This window comes from Pyrgilauda ruficollis, unplaced genomic scaffold, assembly GCF_017590135.1.
Source record: "Pyrgilauda ruficollis isolate IOZ18807 unplaced genomic scaffold, ASM1759013v1 scaffold7, whole genome shotgun sequence".
NCBI lineage: Eukaryota > Metazoa > Chordata > Aves > Passeriformes > Passeridae > Pyrgilauda > Pyrgilauda ruficollis.
Window position 1 is genome coordinate 14,597,267 of NW_024528821.1, and position 26,445 is coordinate 14,623,711.

General features: G+C 48.1%; 4 protein-coding genes across 5 annotated transcripts; 1 reads left to right on the forward strand and 3 right to left on the reverse strand.

Annotated features, from left to right (window-relative positions):
* Positions 1-931: 931 nt before the first annotated feature.
* Positions 932-9,440, reverse strand: DNAAF6 (dynein axonemal assembly factor 6). Its single transcript, XM_041485299.1, has 6 exons — positions 9,342-9,440; positions 7,076-7,139; positions 5,882-5,987; positions 3,931-4,027; positions 3,056-3,141; positions 932-1,556 (listed from the first exon to the last, which is right to left on the reverse strand). The coding sequence occupies exons 1-6, from the start codon at positions 9,438-9,440 to the stop codon at positions 1,421-1,423; spliced, it is 588 nt and encodes a 195-aa protein (XP_041341233.1). The 3' UTR covers positions 932-1,420.
* A 660-nt stretch (positions 9,441-10,100) lies between these two features.
* On the forward strand, positions 10,101-15,207 carry NUP62CL (nucleoporin 62 C-terminal like). Its single transcript, XM_041485341.1, has 11 exons — positions 10,101-10,151; positions 10,884-11,031; positions 11,428-11,559; positions 11,725-11,829; positions 12,283-12,391; positions 12,543-12,687; positions 13,137-13,186; positions 13,308-13,442; positions 14,112-14,223; positions 14,629-14,695; positions 14,997-15,207. Exons 1-11 carry the CDS (start codon positions 10,101-10,103, stop codon positions 15,086-15,088), a joined length of 1,146 nt encoding a protein of 381 aa, XP_041341275.1. The 3' UTR covers positions 15,089-15,207.
* Positions 15,208-15,483: 276 nt separating this feature from the next.
* Positions 15,484-22,978, reverse strand: RBM41 (RNA binding motif protein 41). Of its 2 annotated transcripts, XM_041485375.1 has the most exons (7): positions 22,767-22,978; positions 22,152-22,268; positions 21,859-22,051; positions 18,176-18,380; positions 16,910-17,271; positions 16,169-16,316; positions 15,484-15,851 (listed from the first exon to the last, which is right to left on the reverse strand). In XM_041485375.1, the coding sequence occupies exons 1-7, from the start codon at positions 22,772-22,774 to the stop codon at positions 15,694-15,696; spliced, it is 1,191 nt and encodes a 396-aa protein (XP_041341309.1). In that variant the 5' UTR covers positions 22,775-22,978; the 3' UTR covers positions 15,484-15,693. The 2 variants fall into 2 exon arrangements, with proteins under 2 accessions (XP_041341309.1, XP_041341308.1); XM_041485374.1 differs by lacking the exon at positions 22,767-22,978 and having other exon boundaries at positions 22,152-22,336.
* A 1,152-nt stretch (positions 22,979-24,130) lies between these two features.
* Positions 24,131-26,406, reverse strand: LOC121363117 (nuclear pore glycoprotein p62-like). The gene is made up of 3 exons (XM_041485222.1): positions 26,078-26,406; positions 25,489-25,555; positions 24,131-24,337 (listed from the first exon to the last, which is right to left on the reverse strand). The coding sequence occupies exons 1-3, from the start codon at positions 26,384-26,386 to the stop codon at positions 24,246-24,248; spliced, it is 468 nt and encodes a 155-aa protein (XP_041341156.1). The 5' UTR covers positions 26,387-26,406; the 3' UTR covers positions 24,131-24,245.
* Between the last annotated feature and the right edge of the window lie 39 nt (positions 26,407-26,445).

A 26,445-nucleotide genomic window follows, 5' to 3' on the forward strand; every position in this document is an offset into this window, starting at 1 on the left:
CATCTACATTGTCCTGCTCAACCACAGCTTTGGAAGAAGAGACATTCAGATCTAATTTATGGAAGCTTAAGCAGATACCAATTGGAGTAGCCCCTGAGTGTTATAAGCATATTTCATAGCTTGTGATGAATCATAAATGAAGTATCTGCTTTCCAGTGCATTAAGGCTAAAGCAGAAGTTGATTAGGATTATTCTGACCCAAGCAATGGTTCACTTTTCAGGGAACTGGTTGAAATGTCCAGACATCAGCCTAATTTGTCCTGGAGTTATAATGCAGTGTATTACAAACACACAGTGATTACAACTTTAAACTCACTGTCAGTGTCTGCAATCCATCATGCAGTATCCATCTTCTCATTACAGCCTGCCACAAATTCAGCTGCATGGGTGCTGTCTGCAGCCTAGCTGGTCAATTATTTTCCTCGACTTCCACCCCCAGAAGAATGCAGGACTCAAGGCATTTTGCTCTGGAAGTACTCACAGGCTTTTGGTTAAGTGTGCCATTAACATGCCAGAGCCTGCTTGTCCTCTCCATTTGATCATTGAGCAAGTACCTTTGCTTCCTGCAGGACTAACAATGTTAAATTAATACATTTGCCCAGCAGCTACTGAGAGAAACACCCTGGTTACCCAACTCTGTATCTCCAGATTGGACCTGAAGGCCAAAGAACAGATTTTGCAGCATTTCAGCCCTTTGAGAAAAGCTTTGTCATGCAAAATTCCTCTTATCTCAACTTTTATGAGGTCTCTCAGAGCATAATATAGAGAAGGCAGACTCAAAGATAACTGGAACTGTTCCTTAGAACCTATTATTTTATTAATCAAGAAAGATCAGAAAAATAGGTGGAGGGACAACAGATGACTAGACAACACTGAACCATAAATTGTCAAAAAACTGTTCAAAAGAGCTGAGATGTTCAGCCGTCCAACTATAGCTGGTTAACTTGTTCTGCCAGTGTAAAGGAGCCTCAGATGTGGATATGGATCCCTGAAGAATGATTTTCTTACCAAGAAATAGGCAAGAGAAGATTCTGAACTGGCCCCAGTCCCAGCACGGGAGACCAAGCAAGGACGTCAGCACTTGCAAGTCTTGAAATGGTACCAAAGCCCCAGACATTGCCCAGAGCCTCTCAGCCACGACCAACAAAAGGCTTTCTGTGCCTTACAGAACTGAAACCTCCCACTTTCTGATTCACAGGGTCTGTACCAGACTGAAGGAAGCAGAAAGTTAACCAGAGCAGTGTAAGGGCCAGACAGCATCAGCTGTTAGAACCTGTGGGTGCTGTGTTCCTCCTGACTCATTTCTCCAGAGACATTTCCCTGGATTGTTCAAGGGAAGCCATCTACTATTTCAGAACAAGTTGGGTTTCCAAAAGACTGGAAACTAGAACATTACTTTTTGCAAACTTTCTCTATCTTTCTACCCATCAGAAAAATTTATGAAATCCAACTTCCTTGATACTCTCAAGGTGACTTCCAAGATCTCCTCTTCAGAGAGAAAACGAGCTCTACCCTCCTTGCTGTTCACAGGGTAGGGGAGGTGCAGCAGCAGCTTCCTGTAAAAGAGGACACAGGGAATGTCAGTGTCTCAGATCAGGTGAGCAGTTGAGATGTCATTGCCAGTTACTCCTGCAATTCCTCAGCCACTATGCCAGGGAATGTTATTCCAACAGATCTCCTTATTGTGATGGGTTGTGGGGTTCCTGCAACACCTCATGCACAGCAAGACTGGATATTGATAGAAATATTGAAATATTTCCATCACTTAAAAGCAGCTTGGCTTAGAAGCAGCCCCAGAACTACAGAGCTGGAAGCAGTTGCTTGGAGTCTTCCTACCCATCTGTGGGAGAACAAAGTTTTTCATCATGTAGAACTCGACATCTTGATTGTTTCCTTCTCGCTGAGAAGACTTGCACTTATATTTGTGAAAGCAGCACTGTTTCAGGCTGTACCCAAGCAACCATCAGATTTACGGTGAACTTTTTATTTGCTAGGCTTGTGACTAGAGACAGCTGGGTACTGAGAAGATAATGGCAGATCTGAGTCACCAAAAAGATAGAACTGCAAAAGGAAAAGGATGCTGAGGTTTTCCTACATCTGCAGCATTGCATTAAGCTACTTCTCTTACTGCCCATAGGTTTAGCAAGTCATTAGCTGAACAATTATTCCTCCCAATTTTCCAGCTTCAAAACTAACATTCCCAAACCTTCTTCCACTCCTGTTGCATCCTTGGCTTAAAACAAAGCACAGGGTAACTGACTTTGCCTGGTTTTGGCAGAGAAAAGTGGCTTTTCTATAGTTAGTCTACTGGGGACTTATTTAGGCCTTAATCCATGGCCTGCACCTCAAATTGATCTGCAGAAAGCTATTCTCATATAGATCTTCCCACACCCCATTCAGTGCAGCAAGTCAGCCAGAGAGGATTAAGGTTTCTTATAAAAACAGTCTTTGTAAAGGACTTTGAGCAAAACAGACATGGGAATTATCTGGAAATCTCAGGCAGGGGAATTGCACACTGAGGGAGAGACGGAGGAAGACTGAGAAATCCAAGAGTGTGTCAGTTGATTATCTTTGTAGGCTTGAAATAGCCCTATTAAAAAAAAATCAAAGGAAAACTCTTTTGAAAACCTTGTAACATTTCCATCTCTGCGTTTGTGCTTGGATATGTCCATAATTCGGCTTTCAGCTACTGAAAATTTATCTGCACTTTTTTTACCATCTTCAGTCATATGTTTTTGTACAAATTATTGCTTAGGAATACTAGACTAAGTCTTTCAAGACCTTGGGCAGCTTTTTGAGCCCCTGAAACTTTGTTGTTTAAGTAGCCAAAATGTGTCCCAAAGCTTTTTACTGGACAGTATCACAGATTCAAAGCCAGCAGATTGTACACCTATGGATGGACTATGGGTGGTTTTTTCTGTATTTATTTTCACAAGCAATTATGAATAGTACAATCTTTAGCTTTGCTTTCCACACAGACTGCAGTTAAAAGCTTGGCTAAACCCCATTTCAAACAGGATATTAACTGTACTTCTATCAGTTGTGCTACACTTACTTTTTGGGAGTTCGAAGGTCAAGAACCTTGTCCTGGATGTCTAATGTGATGTCTGAGTACTTTGTCTCCGGCAGCTTGATTTTAATCTGAAATGATGGGCAGAGGTAAAGCTGTGATTACATATGTTGCCCTAAAAGCCATAAAAGAGCTCATTTTCATGAATATTTCAATGCTAGTATCAAAGAGCAACGTTTTGAGTAGGTAATTTGTATCAGAGAAAATACGACAGTGATAATGACTGCTTTCAATAGCGTGGTGATGTGTATTGATATCCTATTCTCTTCCAGTTCCTGAGCTGCTAATGTGCTTGACAGGTGTTCAACACTCAGCAAAAGCCTCAGGCTTTGTGCATTGCAGGGACAGTTTGCTTCTGCTAGAAAGATAACACAGCAGTTCTACCTGTCCTGGAGCTCAGAAACCAGGGAGGTCTTTGATTATATAATGATGAGGCAGGATCTGATAGCTGAAACTTTAAAGGCTGTCAGCATTGTAGCATTCTGCTAGCCCACACACCTTGTCAAAAATACAGAAAGGTGAAAAAAATCTCCTTCTCAGTCCCTCTCCCCTCCAAAACTGTGTCCAAGATGAAACTTCACCTTAGAGCTACATTTCATTCCCTTCAAGTTTATATGGGGCATATGCATTTGCACAGATTCCCTTGAGCACACTTGGTGCTTGAGGAGACACACAAGTTCCTCAGGTTAGCAAGTGTAAATGTCATCTAAAAATGCTTGGAGAATCACAAGAAAATGCTACAGGAAGTCAAAGGCAGCAGTGGAGCTTGGTGTTTCCATTCCGTCCCTCAGAAAGATGGGAAGGTGGAAAAGGCAGAGAAAGAGCAGAGAGAAGGGACCAGAGCCCAAGGCTCAGCTCACCACTATATCTTCACAGCAGGCAGTGGAGGGGTCTTTCCCAGTCATCCCAAAGAAGACATCCTCTGTTCCCACATGCTGCTTGAATGAAATCTCATACCTGCCAAAGAGAAGTCACTGCCTAATAACCCTGGAGCAGGAGACTAAAGGAGGCTGTGATTCTCAGAGGACTGTAGATCCTCCTCACACTGTCTCTCCTCCTTTGCAGTCTCCCTTCAAGGCTCCAATCCACCTGCACTGGGTTTCTGTCCCAGCCATGACTGGGACAGCTGGAAGACAGGTTAAAACCATTTACTCCACCCCCAAGGCACTCACCATGCTGCCTCTGTCCCCTAACCAGCCTTGGCAGGACCAGGAGATGCTTCCTAAGTGGATACCCTGCTTATCAACAAGTCAAACACCACAAACTCCTGGGGAATGGATTTGAGAAGGAGGATGCCACAATTACACGTGTTCTGTTCTGTCCTTTAGCATATTCATGCAGCCTGAGCATAACACTCTTAAGCCAGACTGTAGTTTTGCATTCAGCTAATATATATTTTATTCTCCTTTGCACCTACAAAATGTAGAATCACGTATTCCCTTGCTCTTGGCAATTAATGAATGAGGAAAGGAAAACTGAATTTGTATTTATAACATATGCTACTCCTACTAAGTTCAGCAAAATTACTGGGGTGGATCACTTGTCTAAGCTCTTAGAAAGTCTTTCACATCTCCAGTGTGCATCTGCATACGTAATAATTCCTAAGTCAATGACAAATGTGTCTAATAGCTCTGGATGCACTTCTGTAGCCATCTGTTTTCCTTTTAGCACATTTTCTTTGCTTCATTTGATGAACCATTGTAAAGACTTATATTCTCTCTCTTCATCTGTGCAGCAAGGGTCAGAAGTGCTGGAGGCTGGAGGAGCACTGCAGAGGGGAAGGGTCAAAGAACAGCAGGGGGAAAGTTTCTTTGTGCCCACAATACAGAGACAGCGTGTTCTGTACCTGACAGGGGACCATTTCAAGGTCAACTGTGCATGAGGGTGAATTCCAAATCATTTTCAGAAAGGTTGAGTCCCTGTTTAGGTGGGTCTCAGGTCCTGTGTTTAACTGGGAAATTGAAAACCTCATTTTCAGAAAGGCCGAGTCCCTGCTCAGGTGAGTCTCAGGTCCTGTGTTTAACTGGAAAATTGGACTCCTCATGTCCTCATTTACATGCAGGAAAAGGTGAAGATTCTGGTGCACAATGTGCAGCTTCATGGGCTACAGCCCATGTGCTCCAGCATTTAACACTTCAGGACGTGGCACTGAAACAATGATTGGAAATGCAAAAGCTGCTTTATGGACTGACCCTCAGGGCATTCTGACCTCTACAAACTCCAACTCACATATTTCAAGAATATTTTTGCTCCTGTTTTTCTATGAGCAAGGGAAAAGGCTCTGGTTTTAAGTTGTGCTTTGACAGACTAAGATTGAATGACAAGATTTAAGAGCTCAAAATTGCCTGCACACAGCTTTTCTTCGGCAGTACTATTTGTCTCTAAAGAGCTTAAATCTTTGAAATGCAAATATACATTGGAGTACTTTATGAATTTATGAGTATGGAAAAATGGATGCATCTCAGTTGCAGCAGGAAAAAAGCAGGTATTTCACATAAATGGCATATTTTAAAGTTAATAAATCGTTTTTTTGACCTACTTCCCCTCCTAATCCCACTTTATACAAGTAACTGACACTGCACATAAACTTATGTTGGAAAAACCAACACCAAGTTTCTGTTCTGAGATCAGAAGATTTCAAGAGAGGGGTTAAAACCATTCCTCACATATTGCTTTAGATGCAACATTGATAACTTTCCTTTCTTCTTGCACAACACAATCTTTTCAGCTGGCTGTAGATGCTGTTTAACTCTCATTTCCATTAATGCTATGTAAAGCCCACACACACACAGGCAGTCTCAGCTTTCTTACTCTGGCTTTTCTCTAGGGTCCCATGTATCATCAAATTCAGATCCTTCTGGGACCTCCTCTGTATTCCAAATGGTATTCTTGTTTTCAGATTTTGCTTGAAAAGTACCTGTAAGTGAGGAGAAAATTCGCACTGACACATTTTGAAATGTCTCTGTTCCTCAAGGCTTGCTGAAAGCTTAGAATATTTTTCAAGAATAAGAAAAAAAAAAAAGGAAAGAAAAGGCTATTTCTAAAGCCTAGAAAAGTATTTCTAGGCTTTAAAAAAACCTTTGCATTAAAAGCATTCTAGGTAATGATTACAGTCTTCTTCACCTTACTCTCTTATGAATGAGGATTTGCAGAGGGAGGATGTTTTCCTTTCACTTAAATCTTCTTTACCCAGCCTTTATTTCCTGGAAATCCTCCTTTCTGGCATATAATATCTAGCGCTTCAAAATCAGTAAAGTGTAGAGGGATGAAATACTAATCTTCCACAAGCCCCCTGACATGAGATTTTCAGTGAGCAGAGTCATTCACAAGAGGATCACCTCCTCACACAGAAATCCAGTTCTTGTCATTAATTATTGGGCACAGTCCAGACAAGGTGCTGAAGACACATGAATAGTATGGTTTATGTCTGTCCTGCATGGAAAAATATTCTTTAGTAAGCTGGTAAATGTGAAACTTGAAGATTTTAGGTAGAATCTCTGGTTATTGTTGGATAGCAATAAAAGCAAAAATAATCTATTATGTTTGCCACAGTTCCTTTCCTGCAAAACTCACCCTGGCCCTTGTTGGCCTTTCTTAGGGCTTTTAATGAAACTGCTCAACAATGTGACAGCCTCAGCTCCAAAAAAACTTAACACTAACTTTGCCAGGTCTCTACCGAAACTGCCTTCCTGTCTTTCCTGAGTACTCATCTGGAGCTTCTGCTGCTCAGCTATGGTCCCTGCAGCCCCTGAGCAGGCTGTGCTCTGAACTGTTGTCATCTCCTCTGGAGGCTGCTCTGGCATTACCCTTTCTGCTCCTCTTTGCATGTTTTAGAGTTAAGCTTTCAGGAAAGGAATAATTTTACAGTGTAATTGTAAGAAATGTCATACTGTGCCCATCTCAAACGTCAGTGACCCCTCTTTTATTGCAGGGGTATCTTACTAGAGCTGTTACAGTCTGCTGACATGAGACTGAATGCCAAAACACACAAATACTCCTCCTTACTGGTGGTGTCTTTCTTGACTGGTCCAACACTCCCAGGAGTCATGGCACCAACAGAACAGCGTGGCTGCAAAGAAGGGCAAGAGAACCTTAAATCAATTTTTGTAGAGCCAAGCTTGGTTACAACCATGATGTCAGAAAATATAACACATAATCTAAGGTCAAACAAATCCCTGATAGAATTGAAAAACATTATCCACAGTTTCATGACTGAACCACTGAAAATTCTCTTTTCTTCACTCTCACACAGCAGAAAGTGACCTTGACACACTGGGTTTAGGCAGGACTCACAGAAGCCCAGTCATACAGACAGATGTGCTTTGTGAGTTTTGGTTTCCATGGCATTTTGGCAAAATTTCCATGCTTTGCCTGCCATGAAAATATTACAGGAAACCAAGGGTGCTACATGAAAGCCCCATCACAGCATTTGGATTCCTTTTTACTGTAGAGATCATGAGGCAACAACATTTTCCTCTAATTATGAATCAATTTAGTGCTAATAGGCCAATGTGAGGCATTTCTCTATATATGAAGATTCCTTGGTTCAATAAAAGTGCCTCATATGCACAGAGCATTAAATTAAATCAAAATAAAGATTTTAATTTACCCAGATTGACTCAGACTTAATTGACATCTCTTGTGGCAACTTTCCATTTCTGTCTCTGAAGTGTCATTCATTATATTAATAAGATGTAAACAAATTCTTTTAAAAATCAGGATGTTTACTGCAGAGATGTACAGCAATAATGTAGGGTTTAAAAGGCAGGCATTAAACAGCTGGAGGATAGTTGGGGTGTGAAGGACCACACCTGTAACCCACTGAAAGAAAATTCCAAGGGATATGCACCCCTTTTATTCCAAATATTACTTGCATTGCCACTACTGGGGCTGGTCAGCTCTTTGTTGAGGAATGATTTGGAGGAGCACTCAGGCATTTGCCATTTTTGTTATCTGGGTTTTTTGTTTTGGTTTTTTTTTTTTTTTTAATCTGTTTTTTGTTTATTTGTTTGTTTGGGGTTTTTTTTGTTGTTGTTGTTTTTTTGTTTTTTTGGGTGGTTGGGTGTGGGGTTTTTTTTTTGTTTTTGTTTTTGGGTTTTTTTTTTTTTTTTTTTTTTTGGGGTTTTTTTTTTTTTTTTTTTTTTTGGGGTTTTTTTTTTTTTTTTTTTTTTTGGGGTTTTTTTTTTTTTTTTTTTTTTTCTTATCCATGCCACAATATGATCTGTTCAAAATCCTGAGAAACTTGGCAAAGTTTTGAGCCACCTTTGGGGCTCCTGGGAATATTTCTTCCCAGCACACAGGTGGGCCTAGATAAAAGCAGGTGTTGCATGTTGCAGGAATAATGCATGTTCTCCAAATGCTGTGCTTTTCATCTGCTCCTCAGAGGAATTGATACAGAAGAATACATTCAGATATTTCTCTCATTATTCATTCAGATTACACACCTTAGAATGACTGTTCACCTTTCCCTATTTTACAACCACCAAGATACCTACTGTACTTCAGTGATCAATTATCTCTACATTTCTTCAATGCCTGATACATGCAATTAATACACTCAGTTGCCTCTGGATATTTTGGTCCTTACTCAGAAGCTGAGCAGCAAATTTTTCCTCTCATATCTGGCTGTAATTGCCTTTATCTCCAGCAGAGTTCAGGGAAAGCAGGGGGAAATCTGAAGTATCTAAAGCTCTCGCAAGTCCACGTTCTCTTTTCCTTCAGACTGCAAAACGAAACCTCCCTCATATGTTGTGCTCACAATGTCTCCCTGTTTTCCTGGGGCACCTTGCTCACTCTCAAGAGCTTGTTTGTCACTATAGGACACGAAATAACACAATATGGACATGCAGCTCTCTCAAGGTAAAGAAGGCGCTTTTAATTTCTGACTCTAACATTTATGGATTTTCAAAAGTGACAGTGGATTGGAGGGTGACAGTGCCACCTCTCCAATGACACTGCACAAACCAAAAGTCGATCAAATTTCTCCTCCTCCATAAAATAATGCAAAACAATAAGTTATTTACATAAAGTGTGTGAGAAAGTTTGTTACAAGAATGTAAACATCAGAAGGCTTAGAAAATCTTAAAACATCAGGGCAACACTTGTTACTCTGAAAGCATCCTCGAACTGTTTCCTTCAGACCAAAGCCTTCTAAGGTTTTCATTCTGTTTTTACTCACTCTGGAGAAAAAGAGATTTGCTTCTCCTTGATTAACATCATAAGGCTATGGTACAATATCTAAAGGAAGCAGCAACTCCCATGAAAGGCTCACCACATCATCACCATCATCATCCTCCCCTTCTGGAGCCTCACGCAGCAGTTTGGCGAGGCTCTGCAGAGAAGAGCCTGAGAACACGCTGTCCAAATCCATACCCACTGCTCACCTGTGCAGGAAAAACAGGAGACAGATTAAGCAGGAACCAGCTGTGCTTGGAACAGCCTGTAAAGCACAAATTTCCCTCTGTGTTTCTGGGAAATAAAAGTTTAGCCAAGTTCCTGTATGTGTGAGGACAAAACATGTAAAATGGAACATAAAATCAAAGGATATGCTGAGTTGGATGGGATCCAACTCCTGGCCCTGTGCAGGACAGCCCGAGCCCCACCAGGCTCCTGGGAGCGCTGTGCAAATGCTCTTTACAGCCCGGGGCTGTGACCACTGCCCCGGGCTGTAAAGAGCCTGTTCCAGTGCCCGACCAGCCTGTTCCAGTGCCCGACCAGCCTCTGGGGGAACAACCATTGCAGATCCCAGCCTCAACATGCCCTGAGGGAGCTCGAGCTGCTCCCCGGGTCCTGCCATCGCTCGGGAATAGCACCCGACCTTTCCCTTGAGCCCACACTGCGGTCCTTCTGCTCAGCTGCTCCAGGTGCCAGCCCAGCTCGAGCCTCACCAGTGGCTGCGGCAGACGCCGTGTCACAGGTCACCTCCAGAACCTTCTGTGACTGCTCTGCCCGCCCGCCGGCCTTCGGACCGGCCCGGCTCCAGGGGCAGGCGGGGGCGAAGGGAACCCCAGCGACAAACCCGCAGTGACGAATGCTCGTCACCGCGTCCCCGCTGTCGTGCGGCTCCAACGCCGCGCTTCCGGCCCGCTGTCCCCTGTCTCGCACCCCCCCCACCCCGTGTCCCCTGTCCCGGCCCGCTGTCCCCTGTCCCGGCCCGCTCCCCGTGTCCCCTGTCCCGGCCCGCTGTCCCCTGTCCCGGCCCGCTGTCCCCTGTCCCGCACTCCGCTCCCGCAGCCGCGTCCCCCGTCCCCACAGCAACGCCGACACGCCCCGCCCCTCACGCCCCAACAGCCAATCGGAGCCGAGAGCGCGCGAGTGGCGGCCGCCCTGATCAATAGCTGCGGAGAGCGGGAAGGCGCGGAGTGGCACAGCTGTGAGCAGCACTGACAGCAGCGAGCCATGGAGTGCCCAGGTGTGCTGAGCACCCACCAAAGGGAGCAGAGGGCACACAGGGGCAGTGCACCAACATCAGGGTGTAAAAGGCTGGGCTGAAGAACAAGAAGGGCAGATGCTTGCAGCTTTCTGAGGTGATATGGTGTTTCTCTGTGTGGGTTGAACCCTTTGGACATTGTCTGGTGGTGCTCTGTGCGTTGTGGCTGTCTCTGCTGTGACATGTGCTGTGACACAGCCTTGGGGGGCAGCTGGAGGCTGGAGCCTTTGGCATGGGCACATCTGAGGGTGCAGTGGGGGAGAGGCTCTGCAGCCTCTGCCTTGTGCTGGGGCAGAGTGGAGCGAGGGGCTGGAGCCAGAGGTGTTTGTGTCAGGCCTGGCCAGGGCCTGCAGTGCTGGGCAGCAATTGCTCTTTAGCCTCTAGGAAGGAAATCCATCTTTTCCTTTTGCTCTGGTTCCAGGTCTAACCTTTGGGGCACAGCCTTCGACAGCAGCCACCAGTACAACCACAGCAACGCTGACCACAAGCACCAGCCAGGCACCCACCCTGTCCTTTGGAACCAAGCTGGGAGGTAGGAAGCTCTTCTAGAAAACAATTCCTCAAGGATTTGGGCATTCTGCTCTCCTCCTGGCAATAGCTGTCTGTTGGAAGTAGACAAATATCTTATTCTGGGGTGTGGGGAGGGGCCACAAGTGTTTGTTCCTGTGGGTTTGCCCTGGCAGTGGGGATCTGTGACAGCTCCTAGAGCCATTGCACAGTGTGTGCTGTGGTTCTGACTGTGTCCCACGTGCCAGATCCTGTTCTGTGCCTGTTTGGGGGGCACAGGGGAAGGGAGACACAATATGAAAGGGCACAGTGACCCAGGTGTGGCTGGGCAGCTGGTGTCACCCTCCCAGCAGGGCTGTTGTGCAGGGGGTGGGAGCTCAGTGTGCTCTGCTTGTCCACCTGGAGCTGTTTGTCCCTGCAGTCACATCCACCGCTGCCACCACGGCCTCCACCACCAGCACCACCTCAGTGCTGGGCTCCACGGGGCCCTCCTTGTTTGCATCTGTGGCAACTTCTTCAGCCCCAGCCTCCTCCAGCAGCACGGGCCTCTCACGTGAGTCTCTGCAGGCAGGTTTGTCCCTGGGGCAATAACGGGGCAGCAAGGCTGCTGCTGCCTGGGGCTGCTGCAGGGGGAGGGGGAGCAGGCTGGGCACAGCTTTTCCAAGGGCCCTGCATTCCATGGCTCATGCAACCTGTTCATGCTGTCTTCTCTTCACAGTGGGTGCCACCTCCACTGGTTCCACTGGGACAGCCAGTCTGGGGACACTTGGCTTTGGATTAAAGGTTCCTGCAACCACAGCTGCCACAACAAGCACTGCCACAGGTAGGAACAGGATGCTGACAGTCACTGAAGAGAAGGGAGACGGAACTCAGTGCTCTGTCAGGGTGGAAAGGGCCGTGTTAGAGCAGCAGCACAGCAGCTGTGACTTGTAAAACCCTCAAGTAACTGAAAACAGCACAGTCTGTGTTCTTCTGACCCTTTGCCATCTCCTTGTGAAAACATAGAAGTTCTCTCATCCACTGCAGAGGTGCAGGGGAGGAGCTGGGTGTGCTGGCAGTTACTGGTTCTAGCAGTAAAACATGGGGCTGTTTACAAGGGTGTGGGCTGGGGATGTTTTCATTCCCTCCTTGACTGCTGTAGGATCTGCTGCTGTTCCCTTCAGAGGGATCCAGTGCAGCTCCTGCAGCCATGGGCAGTGCACCCTGGAGCTGCTCTCTGTTTGAGAGGTACCAGGTGTGTCCCCTTCTGCTGCTTGACTGGAAGCTCTTCCTGCAGGGACTACTTCTGCTTCTGGCTTTCCTTTGAATCTGAAGCCATTGACCACCACGGGTGCCATTGGAGCTGTGACCTCCACAGCTGCCATAACCACAACCACCACACCCAGGTGGGTTTTTGTTACCCTTGACCCTTTCCTGCCTGGCCAGGAGCAGCTGCAGTGCTCAGGCTGGGTCTGGGGGAGGAAGGGGAAATCAGTGAGCGTTGTGGTGTTTGTCTGTCCTGACCTCGTGTCCTGTGCTGCCCCTCACTCCTCTCAGTGCCCCCCCAGTGATGACTTATGCCCAGCTGGAGAGTTTGATCAACAAGTGGAGCCTGGAACTGGAAGACCAAGAGAAGCACTTCCTGCATCAGGCTACCCAGGTCAATGCCTGGGACCGCATGCTGATAGAGAATGGAGAGAAGGTGAGGGGGCCTCCACTGGAACCTCGTTCTGCTTGCTTAGCTCCTTCAAGGGCTCTGCTACAGCTGCAGCAGGCATCTCTAACATGGGGCTCTGTGCTTGTGAGAGACATAGCTGTGAGCTCCCCCGGGTGCTTTTCACAGTCTCTCTGTGTGTCTGTTCTGGCCTTTAGGCTTTGGAGCTGCCAGTCTGTTCTGTGCCTTTGCTCTGTGACACCAAGTTCTCTTAGGGGACATCATTCCATGTTTCTTCCATCATTGCGATGGAAGAGCTGTAAGGAATAAGGCAGGATCATTCCTCCCTTATTCCATCTTGTATCTGTAAATCTTTTTGTGGCCATCTCTTGTTTCCAGCAGAACTTGCCCTCTTCTGCTTTCTCCCTCCCACCTCTCTTTTTGGGACAGCTGACTTCTTTGTTTTCAAGGTGTAATGAAGTGTCTTCTGCTTCCAGATTACTTCACTGCACAGAGAAGTAGAGAAGGTGAAGGTTGACCAGAAGAGGTAGGAGACCATGAGCACTTGAAATGATTTTATTTCTTCTCTGCCTTCTCCTGCCTGGTTGTGGGACAGCTCTGCCATGTCTGCAACATGAAAGGGAAGCTGTGGCACTTTCTCTCTGCAGACTGGATCAGGAACTGGACTTCATTCTGTCCCAGCAGAAGGAGCTGGAGGACTTGCTGACCCCTCTGGAGGAGTCTGTGAAGGAGCAGAGCGGGACCATCTACCTGCAGCACGCCGATGAGGAACGGGAGAGGACGTGAGGCACAGACCTGCTGGGGATGGGGGATGAGCACGGGCCTGTGCTCACAGCAGTCAGCAGGAGATGGGCTTGGGATGGGAGACAGGATTGAACTATCAGGGCTGCTGTCAGATATTTAATCCTGTTTTGTGCTTGGCAACTTAGATTTTACTCTTTAGAACAGTGAATGGAGCCCCTTGAATCAGCATGAAAACCTCTTTGGATATTGGTGTAATCAGCTGTCTGGGAAGAGGTTACTAATTTTGGCATAATCTTGGAAAGTTAGTGGTTCATCAGTGCCAGCACTGGTGAGACCAGGGAACTATGTGTGGCACAGGTCCCTCGTAAGGCTTTAGAGATGCATCATGGCAGCGTAATTAAAGGCACTGTTTCTCTGGTTCAAGAGATGAAGAATCCTGAATCCAGGCTTGCTCCTTCCTTCAGTTCCCACAAATCCTTGCAGGAAGTCCTTCACTCTCCTGCTTGTCTGCAGATCCAAGGGAGACAGGGGTTTGGGAAGTCCCTTCATGTGGGTTTGGAGCCTCTCTGGGTGCTCTTCCCAGGTCTCCGCTGCCCTTGGCTGCGGATGTGGAAGCTCATTCTGATTGCCCACAGTTGCTGTGACTGCAAGCACGTCTTCAGAGTTTTCTTTAACCTTTCTGATCTTGCTTCCTGTGTGCTCTGCAGCTACAAACTGGCTGAAAACATCGATGCTCAGCTGAAGCGCATGGCACAAGATCTGAAGGACATCACTGAGCACCTGAACACCTCAAGGGGCCCAGCAGACACGAGTGACCCGGTAAATGCAAGCCTCTATTTTTATTTTTTATTATTTATATTAAATTGATTTTGATGCTCCTTAGGGCTGTACTCAGCAGCTTTTTTTTTCAGTAAAAAATTTCCCTTCAGTATTGCAGACTGAGTTTTTCCACATTCATTCTGAATTTGGCACTTAAGCCTTAGGTGATGAATGTTCTGCTGGTTCCTTGGTCGAAATTAAAATAAGCCAAAGCCACAGGCATATCAACTAAACTGTGCAGGTTTCTTGCTGGTATGGAGAAGCCAAGTAGCAGCATTATTGCACACACTTTCCTGGCCAAGTGGCTGCTGCCTTAGGGAAGCCGGGCAAGGAGGAACTTGCCTTGGACTCCTCTTGCTGTTTATGCACTCTCACAACTGACTTGCACCTTCTCTCTCTGCTCAGCTTCAGCAGATCTGTAAAATTCTGAATGCACACATGGATTCCCTGCAGTGGATTGACCAGAATTCAGGTGAGCTTTGTCCTGCAGCCTTTTGGGACTGGGAATGGGAAGCAGGAGCGTGTGTGTGAGTGTTTGTTCATCCCTGAATTCCTGAAGATGCCTGAGGACTCTTCCTCCTCACCTTCAGTGGCACTGTCCCTTCTGGGCTTGAATGCTCCTGCTGTGCCTGATCAGAGGCCTCTGCTCAGAAGTTACTGTTTGAATTTTACCAAAAACACTCTGCTTGCATGTTTTTCTCTGTCCTGCAAGCAACACTGTGCCGGATTGTGTTCTGGATGACTGTGACATTATTCCCTTGTTTCTGCCACAGCTGTGCTGCAGAGGAAGGTGGAAGAGGTGACCAAGGTTTGTGAGAGTCGCCGCAAGGAGCAGGAGCGCAGCTTTCGGATCACCTTTGATTGAAACGCTCCCACGTTGAAAGGATGCATATAAAGCCTCCACAAAATGCAGATGTGTTTGAGGTGTGAAATGACGACCTGACTTTTGTTTCTTTTCTTGCAATAAAATGTGTTGTTTGTTCCCAAAGGTGATCTTTGTTGTGTTGGACAGGAGTACTGCCTGAAGTTTGTGGGGGAAGCGTGGTCTTTGTGCTTTAGCTGTGCCTGCAGACTGGTGAGATACAGAAATGCTGCTTTGGAGGGCTCAGGGCAGTCTCTGTCTCCAGGGGAGTCAGCAGAGCTGGGAGGCTCCCAGGACTGAAGTGTAGACACAGTCCTGCAGCAGCAGAGTACAGCACACTTGGCTCTAAAAGTCTTAGGACTATAAACATCAATAAGCACACACTAAGGAAATACTATAAAAAGTGCATTTATTTACCTGGCCTCTTCCCTCCCTCCTTGCCACAACAGCTTAGGGGCACAGCCCAGCTCTCAAGAACAGCTCAGTCCCCAGCTCTCCTTTCCCACTCTGAGATTGCTAGACCTGCATGTTGGCTCCTAACAGTCCTGCACTGTCCCACGTTCAGCCACAGCTTACTGAACTCCACAAGGCTGCTGGTTCTCCATCCTTCACGTGGCAGGAGCGTTCTCTGCAGCAGAGGAGCTGGGGCTGGCAGAGTCAGCCTCTGGCACATGCTTCCTGCTTTTCCCAAAGGCGATCACCAGGGGCTTCCCCTGCAGCTTGTACCCGTTCAGCAGCTGCAGGGCCCTCTGGGCTGACTCTGTGTCTGCAATGAGAGGGCACAGTGGGCACAGGGCACCTGCTGCCATGGGGACACAGGGTGATCCTATGGGTGTTCCCATCTGATGGCCACTCAGCCTGCTCTGACATGCTGAATGAACACTGCACATGACAGACTGTGTCACTTCTGCTTTCTGGTAAATCCCCTTCCACCCCAGGGAAAGGAGCGCGGCACAACAGGAAGAGAAGGCAGTGAATTCCCCTGCTTCTCCCTGGAAAGCAGGCTTGGCAGCAGTGCCCTGCAGGAGGATGTGACACCTTTGGGAGTCAGGGAAGAACGGAGAGGCAGAGGCAGCAACTCACCAGGGAAGGTGATGAAGGCCTGATCCCTCATGCGGCCGCTCAGGAGGCGGAACTGGATCAGTGGGCTGTCCTCCTTCTGGAACCGAGCAAACAGGGACACCAGGTCCTTCACTGTCACTCGGGGGCCCAGGTTCTTCAAATACAGCACCTGTAACAGGGACACATGGGGTCAGCCAGCCTCTGCCATGCAAAGACACCTTTCAGCCTGTCCCAAGTCTGTACAGCTCAAGGTGTGAATTAGCTCAACCCTCACACCCACATGCTCATGATGGCATTTAGAGGACAGGTAGGTGTACAGAGAATGGCAGCTCTGAACTAAAGGCATCACCCTGCTTGCCTGCATCAAGAGCTGACAGTTTCAGTTTATTACAGAACAGTTCTGTTTATTCAGTTCATTCCATTTATTTATAAAAAGCAGTACTCTCCAGCTACCAGACAGGAACAGTCTGAGTAAGGTGACACCAGGACTCAGCCAGGCTCAAACAGACAGAGCACACCTTGACAGGTGAGCTGCTGGAGCCAGGCAGGGCTGGGCTCACAAGTACAACTCTTTGCCAGGCTGGTGCCTTCCCATCAGAACCCAAGGTCCCTTTTCCCCCCAGAGTGGAGGCTGCTCTCCCCCTTGGCCTGGAGGATCAGCCCAGCAACTTCAACGCAACAGCAAAGAGGAGCCTTTGCCTACTGACACAGCTTCAGGGCATCCTGCTGAGCAAGGATAAATCCTGGCTCATCTCAGCTTACCCTGTTGGGCTCCCCTGCATGGTAGGATGAGAACCTGGGAATTTTCCGGAGTTCTTCCTCTGAGAGGCGGTTCTTGAGGATCTCCTCTTCTGGGACAAACTCCACTGGCTCTTTGATAACCACAGGCCTTGGAGGGGACTGCTGGGGCTTTGTTGCAGAAACACTGGGACTTGCTGCCTGCTCCTCCTGGTCTGGAAGTGATGATTCCTCAGTCCCAGACCCCTGTGGGGTCGGGGACAAGCAGGGGTCACTTGCAGCAGACTGGACTTTTTCAGGGCACTTCTTGCTCAGCAGCTCTTGGTAAACACTCTCCAGATGAACCATGGGGTCTTTTTCATCTGTTCCCCCCTTCTGAGTGTCATCTAATTCATAACACAGATACATGGTAACTATCACCAATAACCTGGAAAACACACAGCCTGCAAGAACAGACACAGAAAGGAGAAACCCTGCTTCATCCCAGCCCCTACAGGTTGTTTTAAACAAGAGCAGCCTGGCTCCCCAGCTCAGGATGAACCTGCAGAGAGCAGCAGCTCCACCTGTGCTACAGCACAGCTCTTTTCAGAGATGCCCTCTTGCTTATCTTAACTTGCTTATCTGCAGCCACATTTCAGCACTTTCTAGTGACTCCTTCAACACACCTTCCTCCTCCTGCATGTACGGCAAGGACGGGCCATGCTGCCTTCCTGTACCTACCTGGAATAGGAACATTTGGCTTTCAAGGACATCAGATCAAGCTCCTGGGTTTAAAGAAAGTCCATGACATGGACTGATCAATGATCTCTTTTAATTCTCTTTAATGGAAATGAAGACAAATGTGAGAGCAGCATCTTCCAGTCTTCAAGTGGATCCAATTCCACTTCAGGGGTGAGGCTTTAACAAGTCATTCCTCCTCTTACCTGCTCTGTGCCTTTGCTTCCTTCATCCCCTGCAGTTACCTCAGAGAAGGAACAATCTCCAGTCCCCCTTTGTGTAACACAGACCTCGAGGCTTTATACCCCAGCTCCTCTCCCACACCCCGAGCTGCTCTGCACTACATGCAACACCTCAAGGAGATCTAGAAATGCACTTTAAAAGCCTCTATATTAAACCCTCCAGAGAACCAACTCTGCCTGCTCCTGTAAGAGAGGAAAATATCTCCTCCCACACAGCACCAAAGCAGAACCCCATCTTCAGGGACAGAAGGCCAGACAGAAATGTGTTGGGCTCCCACGCGGGCTGGCTGCGTGTGCTGCAGCCGAGGCGGGAAGAGCCCTGAGGGCAGACCTTGGTGGTAGAGGGCCCGGAGGAAGGAGTGGCGGTCTGTCCCCTGGAAAAGGGCCTGCTCGATCTCCATCTCCCGCCGGCTCAGCTGCTTGCTGCCCGCAAACCTCTGCGGCAGCGCCAGGATGCGGCGCCGCTCCTCCAGCTTCTCCTGGATGGCATCCAGCCGCTCCTGCGTGGCCTCCGGGGCTGCCCCCAGCCCCGAGCCCTGCAAAACAAGCACGGCTCGGCTCAGCAACAGCATGGGCATCCTCCTCAGAGCCAGCCACACAGCACAGCCCCGAGCCCTGCAAAACAAGCACGGCTCGGCTCAGCAGCTGTGGTATTTCCTGAGAGCCCTGTCGTTGGAAGGAGTGAATGAATCTGACTCCATGTTCTTAGGCTAATTTATTATTTTATGATCTATATTAAAGAATACTATACTAAACTACACTAAAGAATAGAGAAAGGATACTTACAGAAGGCTAAAAGATACTAATGAAAACTTGTGACTCCTTGCAGAGCTCTGACACAGCCTGGCTGTGATTGGCCATTAAGTAAAAACAATTCACCTGTTGGATAAACAATCTCCAACCACATTCCAAAGAAGCAAAACACAGGAGAAGCAAATGAGATAATATTGTTTTCCTTCTTCTCTGAGGCTTCTCAGCTTCCCAGGAGAGGAATCCTGGGCAAAGAGATTTTTCAGAAAATAATATAGTGGCAAGCAAGAGCATGGGCCTCCTCCTCAGAGCCAGCCAAAGGCACAGCCCCAGCCCTGCAGTGGGTGTAAGGCTAAAAGATACTAATGAAAACTTGTGACTCCTTGCAGAGCTCTGACACAGCCTGGCTGTGATTGGCCATTAAGTAAAAACAATTCACCTGTTGGATAAACAATCTCCAACCACATTCCAAAGAAGCAAAACACAGGAGAAGCAAATGAGATAATATTGTTTTCCTTCTTCTCTGAGGCTTCTCAGCTTCCCAGGAGAGGAATCCTGGGCAAAGAGATTTTTCAGAAAATAATATAGTGGCAAGCAAGAGCATGGGCCTCCTCCTCAGAGCCAGCCAAAGGCACAGCCCCAGCCCTGCAGTGGGTGTGTGGTGGCAGCTCCCTGGTCAGAGAGAGAGAAGCTAGATAGGTTTTCCCAGTAAGAAGAATAGCAAATTTGTCTTTACAAAGAAGCTGTGGGTCTGCTGGTAGATAAAACTAGCACTGGGAGGTAACAGAAACAATGGGAAGGATTCCACTGATTGATGAATGGAAAAAGATATTTGCTTTTACAAATAAACTTTAGGTTTGCTGATAAATGAAATTAGACACTGAAAGATGAAAGAAACAATGGGGAAGAAAAACCCCTAAATTCTGTAAGAATTAAAAATTAAAAGGGAGGGTTATATATTAGAGGGAATTCTTCGGTATCAGGTGTATCAGGAAGTCTGTACTTCTCAAGTACCTCAGCCAATGGGGAAAGAGAGAAGGGAAATGTGGCTGGAAATTGGGATAAAAAGGAGGCTGTGTCCTCCAAAAATTGGAGATATCCCAGGGGAATGCCCCATGGCCTCTCCCTTTATCCGAATAAAGTCACAAAGGACTCCTCTGTCTCCTTTTTGGACATAAACCTCTGGTGTTTGTGGATTAATTTTCCTGACTCTTACAGTGACATGGTGCAATTAGGAACCATCCCCCAGGGCACCAACAGGTTCTGTTACTGCAAGGGTAGGACAAATACAACCACACAGCAAGCTCAGTTCTTGAGGGGAGCGGAGAAACAGCTCCTTTGCATGACCTGTCTGTGCTGCTTCCCTCTCCCTGGCCTGTCTCCCTCTGTCCTGCTGCCTGTGACAGCTACAGCTGTCACCACAGGCACCGTCAGTGACTGCACAGCCATCCTCTGGCAGCTCTTCCCTGCACCTACAGCATCCCCGAGCTCAGTCTCCACCAAGCTCTTAGTCTGTGACCCTGAGAACCTTATTTGCTGAAAAGTGGACCGCCAGCTGCTTGGTGGCACCCGAGGGGAGGTTTATGCTGAGGACTAAACCCCAACCAGCATCACTGAGCCAGCTTCCAGAAACCACAGAGGAACTGCAGCACAGCCCTCACAGCTCAGCCGAGAGCAAGCAGCATCCCTGGGCAAGCAAACCTCACTGCACGAGCCACTTCATGCTGCCCAGGCACAGAGACACACCCAGCTGCTCAAAGGGCACTCCTGCTCCCCCGTCCACTCGATCAGAACACGCTTTGATGGGGCTGTGGGAGAATTTTCTGTTCTCAAACTCAGTTTGAGAATTACTGTGGCAGATCCTTCTGCCTCGGGCAAGAAACCAGGCTTTCTCCCTGCACTGAGCACAACCTAACAGAGTTTCCCATGGTACCTCTGCCCCACATCTGCACAGCTTCTTCCATTCACCATTTCACAGCTTCCCCGAGGCACAAAAAGCTGTTTATACGGAAAAGCAATTCCCGGAAATCATTTGTTGTACTTTGTTTTCAAAAAAGCTGCCACTTAGCTGCTGAAAATAACAGAAATCTGCACTCAGTACTTTGCCAAGAGCTCCCCAGGCAATCTGAAGTTCTCTCTGTCTCAGGTGACATTATTCATCACTCATGGTGGAATCTTTCACTCAGGGCCTCCACCTCCAAAGCTGCATATCACTACCTGACTTAGGCTTTCTCCCTAAATATTCTCCTCTCAGAACCTGTAGAAGACATACCCTGATGCCACCCCTTTTTTTTTTCTGTCAGAGGAGTGTTTTCCATACAAATAATTTTTTCTGAACATCCCAGAATACATTTCATACTAAATATAACAGCTGGTACTGACGGCATTGATTTTCATTCTTAAATTAACACCACCCCTCTCTGCACCAAGCTTTAATCAGGCCACACCAGGGCTGGATTTGCATTTAAACGCCAAAGCAAGTAATGACTTCAGCTGAAAAGAGGCAAGCCCCTGATTACCAGACAACCCTCTCCTGCACACAGCTATCACTCAGGAAGAGGAGACAAAGGGAAGCCAAGGATCAGCCCAAGTCCTGTTCTTCATCTTCTAGTTTGGCAAATTAAGAGCAGGACGCTCCAGTGCACCTGACACGGGACAACCACAAAAGCCTCTTGTCTCTGGAATGTGAAAAAAAAAGGGTGAAGGTGGGGGAAGGGGAAAAACCTGCTGGAAGAGCACCCAAGGAGGAGCCAAGGCACTGCCACCACACACTTGGTCTGACAGCTCTGCACTATTTTCATGTGGCTGTCCCAGGGCCCTTGAAGGACCTGAAAGCCCCTAAGGGGGGCACTTCCTACAAACAGCCATCCCAAATCAGCAATGGGATCCAGGAATCTATCAGGATACTCAAAGGAGGATGTTGAGGTGCTTTGAAATATCTTCTCCTTCTCTTCTAGCATTTAAATCCTTCATACACAGGTAAAAATAGGTGAAATGATTTGTTTGAGATCAAGGCAGAGGAATATCCTCACATCCTGCTGTGTTCCAAAGGACCCGCTCCTGTCTCCACCCTATCTGTTAACACTGACCATTCTGCCAAAGAAAAGAGGCCAGAAGAAATGTAGGATAGTTCTGGGCTAAAGGCAAGGGATACAAGAGTGGCCATTCTTTACCAATGACTTACAAAGGACTGGAATTTCCTACCAGAGAGCCACAGGGTTAGAGGAAGCTGACTACCCTCGGGTGAGAGCACAGCATGCCCACCTTCCTTGCTGAATCCCGGTTCTTCCAGAGCAGGATCTCCGAGTCAGAGAGCCCCAGCTCCCGCAGAGAGGAGGTTTCTTTGTCACTCTCCTGCAGGGCCTGGAACTGTGAGAGGCTCAAAGCCCCCGCAGCCTCTTCCCCGAAAGGTTTGTAAAAAGCTGCAGGGGCAAAGCATCTCCGCTTTGACTTGCACCTGTGAGCCAAAGGAACACAACAGCACAAACAGCTCAGCGCTGAGGAATGGGGACAGCAAGGGGTTGGTCTCTCCCAAACCACACCAGATCAGCACTTACTGCTCGATGGAGACACTGGTGTCAAGCTGGTGGTGAAGGAGGCTCTTCAGCTGCCTCTCTCCTTCTGTCTCCAAGTCTTCCAGGAGAAGCTCATCGCTGGACAGGCTGCTGTTCACCCTGGGGCACACAACCACAGCACAGGCACGGGCAGTCAGGCAACAGGGGAAACACTGCTTGAAACACATCCCTGCTACAGCTCCTCCACCTCCTGGGCTGTTTTTATGGGATTTAAAAAAACAAGGAACCAAAACTACTTGACCAGAGCTCCCTTTAACATTACTGGGAAAGTCAACAGATTTGGGATTACTTTGAGAACACTGAAGTACCCCAAGGGGTCTTCGGGTGTTTTTGTATTGGTGGGGTGGTTGTTTGTTCACTTTAAAATCGCATGCCATCATTTTTATTGACCGAAATCGTCTTGCATCAGCATCTAGCCAGACACTGCCAGTTTCAAATTAGGGCAGAAAGAAGCGAAACCGCGACGCCGAAGAGAAACTGTGAATTTCAGCAGCGCTTTTCCCTTCCCGCGGTCGCCCGGAGCAGCCAGACCCCAAACCCAGCCCAGCCCGGCCCGGCCAGCCTGGGCACCCCGGGAGCCGCGGCTGCCCCGCTCACCGGCGCATGGCCCCGCCGCTCCGCGCTGCAGGCCCCGGCAGCGCCCGCGGGGCGCGGGGAGCCGTGCCGGAAGGAGCGCGGAGCGGAGCGGAGCGGGGCCGGAGCTGCTGCACGGAGCGCTGCCCTGTCGGGGGGTGAGCCGGGATGGGTGCCAGGCACCCCCAAAGACACCCGCCCCCCTCGGCAGCTGAACGGAGAACACTTAATGCAGGGTTCGTGACTGAGATACGGACCGGAAGAGATCTCTCTTCAGATGTCGTCACAGGCACAACAGGCTCAACGCAGAGATACGAGTTGAGCTTATCGATAACTAAAGCAGAGCGGGATAATGGGAAGTAAAATTAACCCTTAGAAAGGCCTTCCCCCCCATCTGTCCCTCCTGCCCCAGCAGCGCAGGGAGACGGGAATGGGGGTCATGGTCAGTTCAGAGGGATTCGGCAATGGGGGTCGTGGTCAGTTCACAGGGATTCGGGAATGGGGGTCATGGTCAGTCAGAGGGATTCAGGAATGGGGGTCATGGTCAGTTCACAGGGATTCGGAATGGGGGTCATGGTCAGTTCAGAGGGATTCGGGAATGGGGGTCATGGTCAGTTTATCACCCCTGGTTTGGGGTCCCTCCCATGAGAGACAGTTCTCTGTGAACTTCTCTAATGTGAGTCCATCCCACAGGTAACAGCCCCCCTCAAACTGCTGCAGTGTGGGTGACACTGCCACAGAGTCCTTCCAGAACAGGCTGCTCCAGCCTGGGCACAGGACACCTCAGCCACAGGCTCGCAGCCTCCTCCCAGGCATGCCCCTGCTCTGCCCTGGCGCTCCTCCATGGGCTGCAGGTGGATCTCTGCATCCCCATGGGCTGCAGGGGCACAGCTCCTTCACCATGGTCCTCACCACAGGCTGCAGAGCAATCTCAGCCCTGGTGCCTCTTCCCCTCTGTCCTTCTCCACTGACCCAGGTGGCTGCAGAGTTGTTCCCCTCACAGGTTTTCACCCTGCTCTTTTCTGGCCACAATTACAACTGAGCCACAAATTAGTTTTTCCTTCTTCTTAAATCTCTTTCACAGAGGCATTACCACCATATCTAACTGGCCCAGCCCTGGCCAGCAACTCATCCATCTTTTGGAGCCACCAGGGACTGGCTCTGCTGGACATGGTGGAAGCTTCTGGCAGCCTCTCACAGAAGCTACCCCTGCAGTCTCCTCCCAAAACCAGGCCATGGAAAACCACACAGAGCCCTCCAAGGCAGCACTGCTGTTATCTCACCAGTCTGCAGGCACAGCTAAAGCACAAAGAGCACACACTTCATCCAGTTTTTGATGGGAGCAGGTGAAATCCAGTCCAACACCACAAAGACTAGCTTTGAACAAACAACATTTTATTGTAAAAAAGGAAAAAAAGCCAGGTCGTCATTTCAGTCCTCAGCTCCCAAACACCTCTGTTTTCTGTGGAGGTTTTATGTTCATCCTTTGAACTTGGGAATGTTTCAATCAAAGGTGATCCGAAAGCTGCGCTCCTGCTCCTTGCGGCGACTCTCACAAACCTTGGTCACCTCTTCCACCTTCCTCTGCAGCACAGCTGTGGCAGAAACAAAGGAATAACGTCACAGTCACCTCAGAACACAACCCTGCACAGTTTTGCCTGCAGAATGAAAAATATTTTCTTGTTGACAGTCACTCAGATTTGACAGTGGACAAAGCAGGAGAAAAGCACAACCCAAAGCACTGCCAACAAGAAAACTTCTTTATTGAATGGCAGAGGAAAAAATGGGTCTCCTTTCTAGGAAAACTTAAAGGAAACAGATAGCTATTTTCACACATATTCTGTAAAGAATTCAGGCAGCACAGGAGCTGTACCAGATTTCCTAAAAAAGGCATGTTTGGAATGTGGAGCTCAGCAGCAGTGTTCTGAAAGAAAACACCTAATCAGACCCCGACCTAAGCCAATAATTCTGTGTGAACATGGAGAGCAGCAGGCCTGCTTTCACACAAGCAGTTACACCAGGTGTGAACATTTCTCAGCACTGTAGCCAGGCAGTGCACTCGGGCTGCTGAGAGGAGAGCTGCTTTATTCTGCCGTGCCCCCGTGTGGCTGCACCAGTTAAAATCCAAACGGCACAGAATTCCAGAATCCCTCACCAGGAGGCACTCTCCCAGGGAGAAAAGTTCCTTTTCTCTGTCTTTAGGAAGACTCCACTGTCAAATATTCACTCCTGAGTGCATCTCTCTGTGCACTGGGTCTCAGGCTGCTGAGGCTACGAAATTCCCACATTATTCCTCCGGTTACCCCAGGTGCAGATCAAGGCAGGCTGCTCCATCTTACCTGGATGTGGCTTCCTCTTTTCAGACTGGGAGGGATGATAACACTCAACACACACTCTTCCCCTCACCAATTTTCCTGCACCACAGGCAAACCCCACACTCTTTTAGAAGTTGAACTATTTAACATTAGTTTGACAGAATGAATAAGGTTTTCAAGTTCTCTGCTTTGTACTGATGCATTTCAAGGAGGGCTTTTTAGTTAAAAAACACCAGTTGCCAGGACTACCTTCTCAGCAGAGGCCTCTGATCAGGCACAGCAGGAGCATTCAAGCCCAGAAGGGACAGTGCCACTGAAGGTGAGGAGGAAGAGTCCTCAGGCATCTTCAGGAATTCAGGGATGAACAAACACTCACACACACGCTCCTGCTTCCCATTCACAGTCCCAAAAGGCTGCAGGACAAAGCTCACCTGAATTCTGGTCAATCCACTGCAGGGAATCCATGTGTGCATTCAGAATTTTACAGATCTGCTGAAGCTGAGCAGAGAGAAGGTGCAAGTCAGTTGTGAGAGTGCATAAACAGCAAGAGGAGTCCAAGGCAAGTTCCTCCTTGCCCGGCTTCCCTAAGGCAGCAGCCACTTGGCCAGGAAAGTGTGTGCAATAATGCTGCTACTTGGCTTCTCCATACCAGCAAGAAACCTGCACAGTTTAGTTGATATGCCTGTGGCTTTGGCTTATTTTAATTTCGACCAAGGAACCAGCAGAACATTCATCACCTAACCGAATTCACCGTTTTAAGTCTTACTTGGTGGAAAAACTCAGTCTTCAACAGTGAAATTTTTACTGAAAAATACCTTCGAAGTAAAGGCATAAGGAGGATCAAAATCAATTTAGTAGATGTCAGAAGGAGCTGGTTATTCAGACCTTGTTTTATGAGGATATGAAAACAGTATAAAGAAAAAGTTTGAGCGGAGTATCCACATGGGGAGAAATGAAGAGTTAGAGCTATTTCAATATCCTTTGCCTCTTCAGCAATATAAAATAAAAGCTTGCACTTACTGGATCACTTGTGTCTGCTGGGCCCCCTGATGTGTTCAAGTGATCAATGATGTCCTTCAGATCTTGTGCCATGCGCTTCAGCTGAGCATCGATGTTTTCAGCCAGTTTGTAGCTGCAGAGCACAGAAGAAGCAAGATCATAAAGGTTAAAGAAAACTCTGAAGACCTGCTTGCAGTCACAGCAACTGTGGGCAGTCAGAATGAGCTTCCACATACGCAGCCAAGGGCAGCGGAGACCTGGGAAGAGCACCCAGAGAGGCTCCAAACCCACATGAAGGGACTCCCAACCCATCTCCTTTGATATACACATGGAGACAGACAAGCAGGAGTGTGGAGGACTATGAGTAATATCTAAGTTGCCAAGCACAA

Excerpts from the sequence above, each read along its gene's own strand:
- DNAAF6 (XM_041485299.1), bottom strand. The coding sequence starts at position 9,440 with ATGGATTTGGACAGCGTGTTCTCAGGCTCTTCTCTGCAGAGCCTCGCC. Across the intron at positions 7,140-9,341 it reads ATGATGATGGTGATGATGTG|CCACGCTGTTCTGTTGGTGC; the intron begins GTGAGCCTTTCA and ends CCTTCTTTGCAG. Across the intron at positions 4,028-5,881 it reads GACCCTAGAGAAAAGCCAGA|GTATGAGATTTCATTCAAGC; the intron begins GTAAGAAAGCTG and ends TCTCTTTGGCAG.
- NUP62CL (XM_041485341.1), top strand. The coding sequence starts at position 10,101 with ATGCTCGTCACCGCGTCCCCGCTGTCGTGCGGCTCCAACGCCGCGCTT. Across the intron at positions 12,392-12,542 it reads ACCACAACCACCACACCCAG|TGCCCCCCCAGTGATGACTT; the intron begins GTGGGTTTTTGT and ends CACTCCTCTCAG. Across the intron at positions 13,187-13,307 it reads GTGAAGGTTGACCAGAAGAG|ACTGGATCAGGAACTGGACT; the intron begins GTAGGAGACCAT and ends TTCTCTCTGCAG.
- RBM41 (XM_041485374.1), bottom strand. The coding sequence starts at position 22,336 with ATGTGTTTCAAGCAGTGTTTCCCCTGTTGCCTGACTGCCCGTGCCTGT. Across the intron at positions 17,272-18,175 it reads CCGGGCCCTCTACCACCAAG|ATGACACTCAGAAGGGGGGA; the intron begins GTCTGCCCTCAG and ends GTTATGAATTAG. Across the intron at positions 16,317-16,909 it reads ATGCAGGGGAGCCCAACAGG|GTGCTGTATTTGAAGAACCT; the intron begins GTAAGCTGAGAT and ends TCCCTGTTACAG.
- LOC121363117 (XM_041485222.1), bottom strand. The coding sequence starts at position 26,386 with ATGTGTATATCAAAGGAGATGGGTTGGGAGTCCCTTCATGTGGGTTTG. Across the intron at positions 25,556-26,077 it reads CAGCAGACACAAGTGATCCA|CTTCAGCAGATCTGTAAAAT; the intron begins GTAAGTGCAAGC and ends CTCTCTGCTCAG. Across the intron at positions 24,338-25,488 it reads GTGGATTGACCAGAATTCAG|CTGTGCTGCAGAGGAAGGTG; the intron begins GTGAGCTTTGTC and ends TTTCTGCCACAG.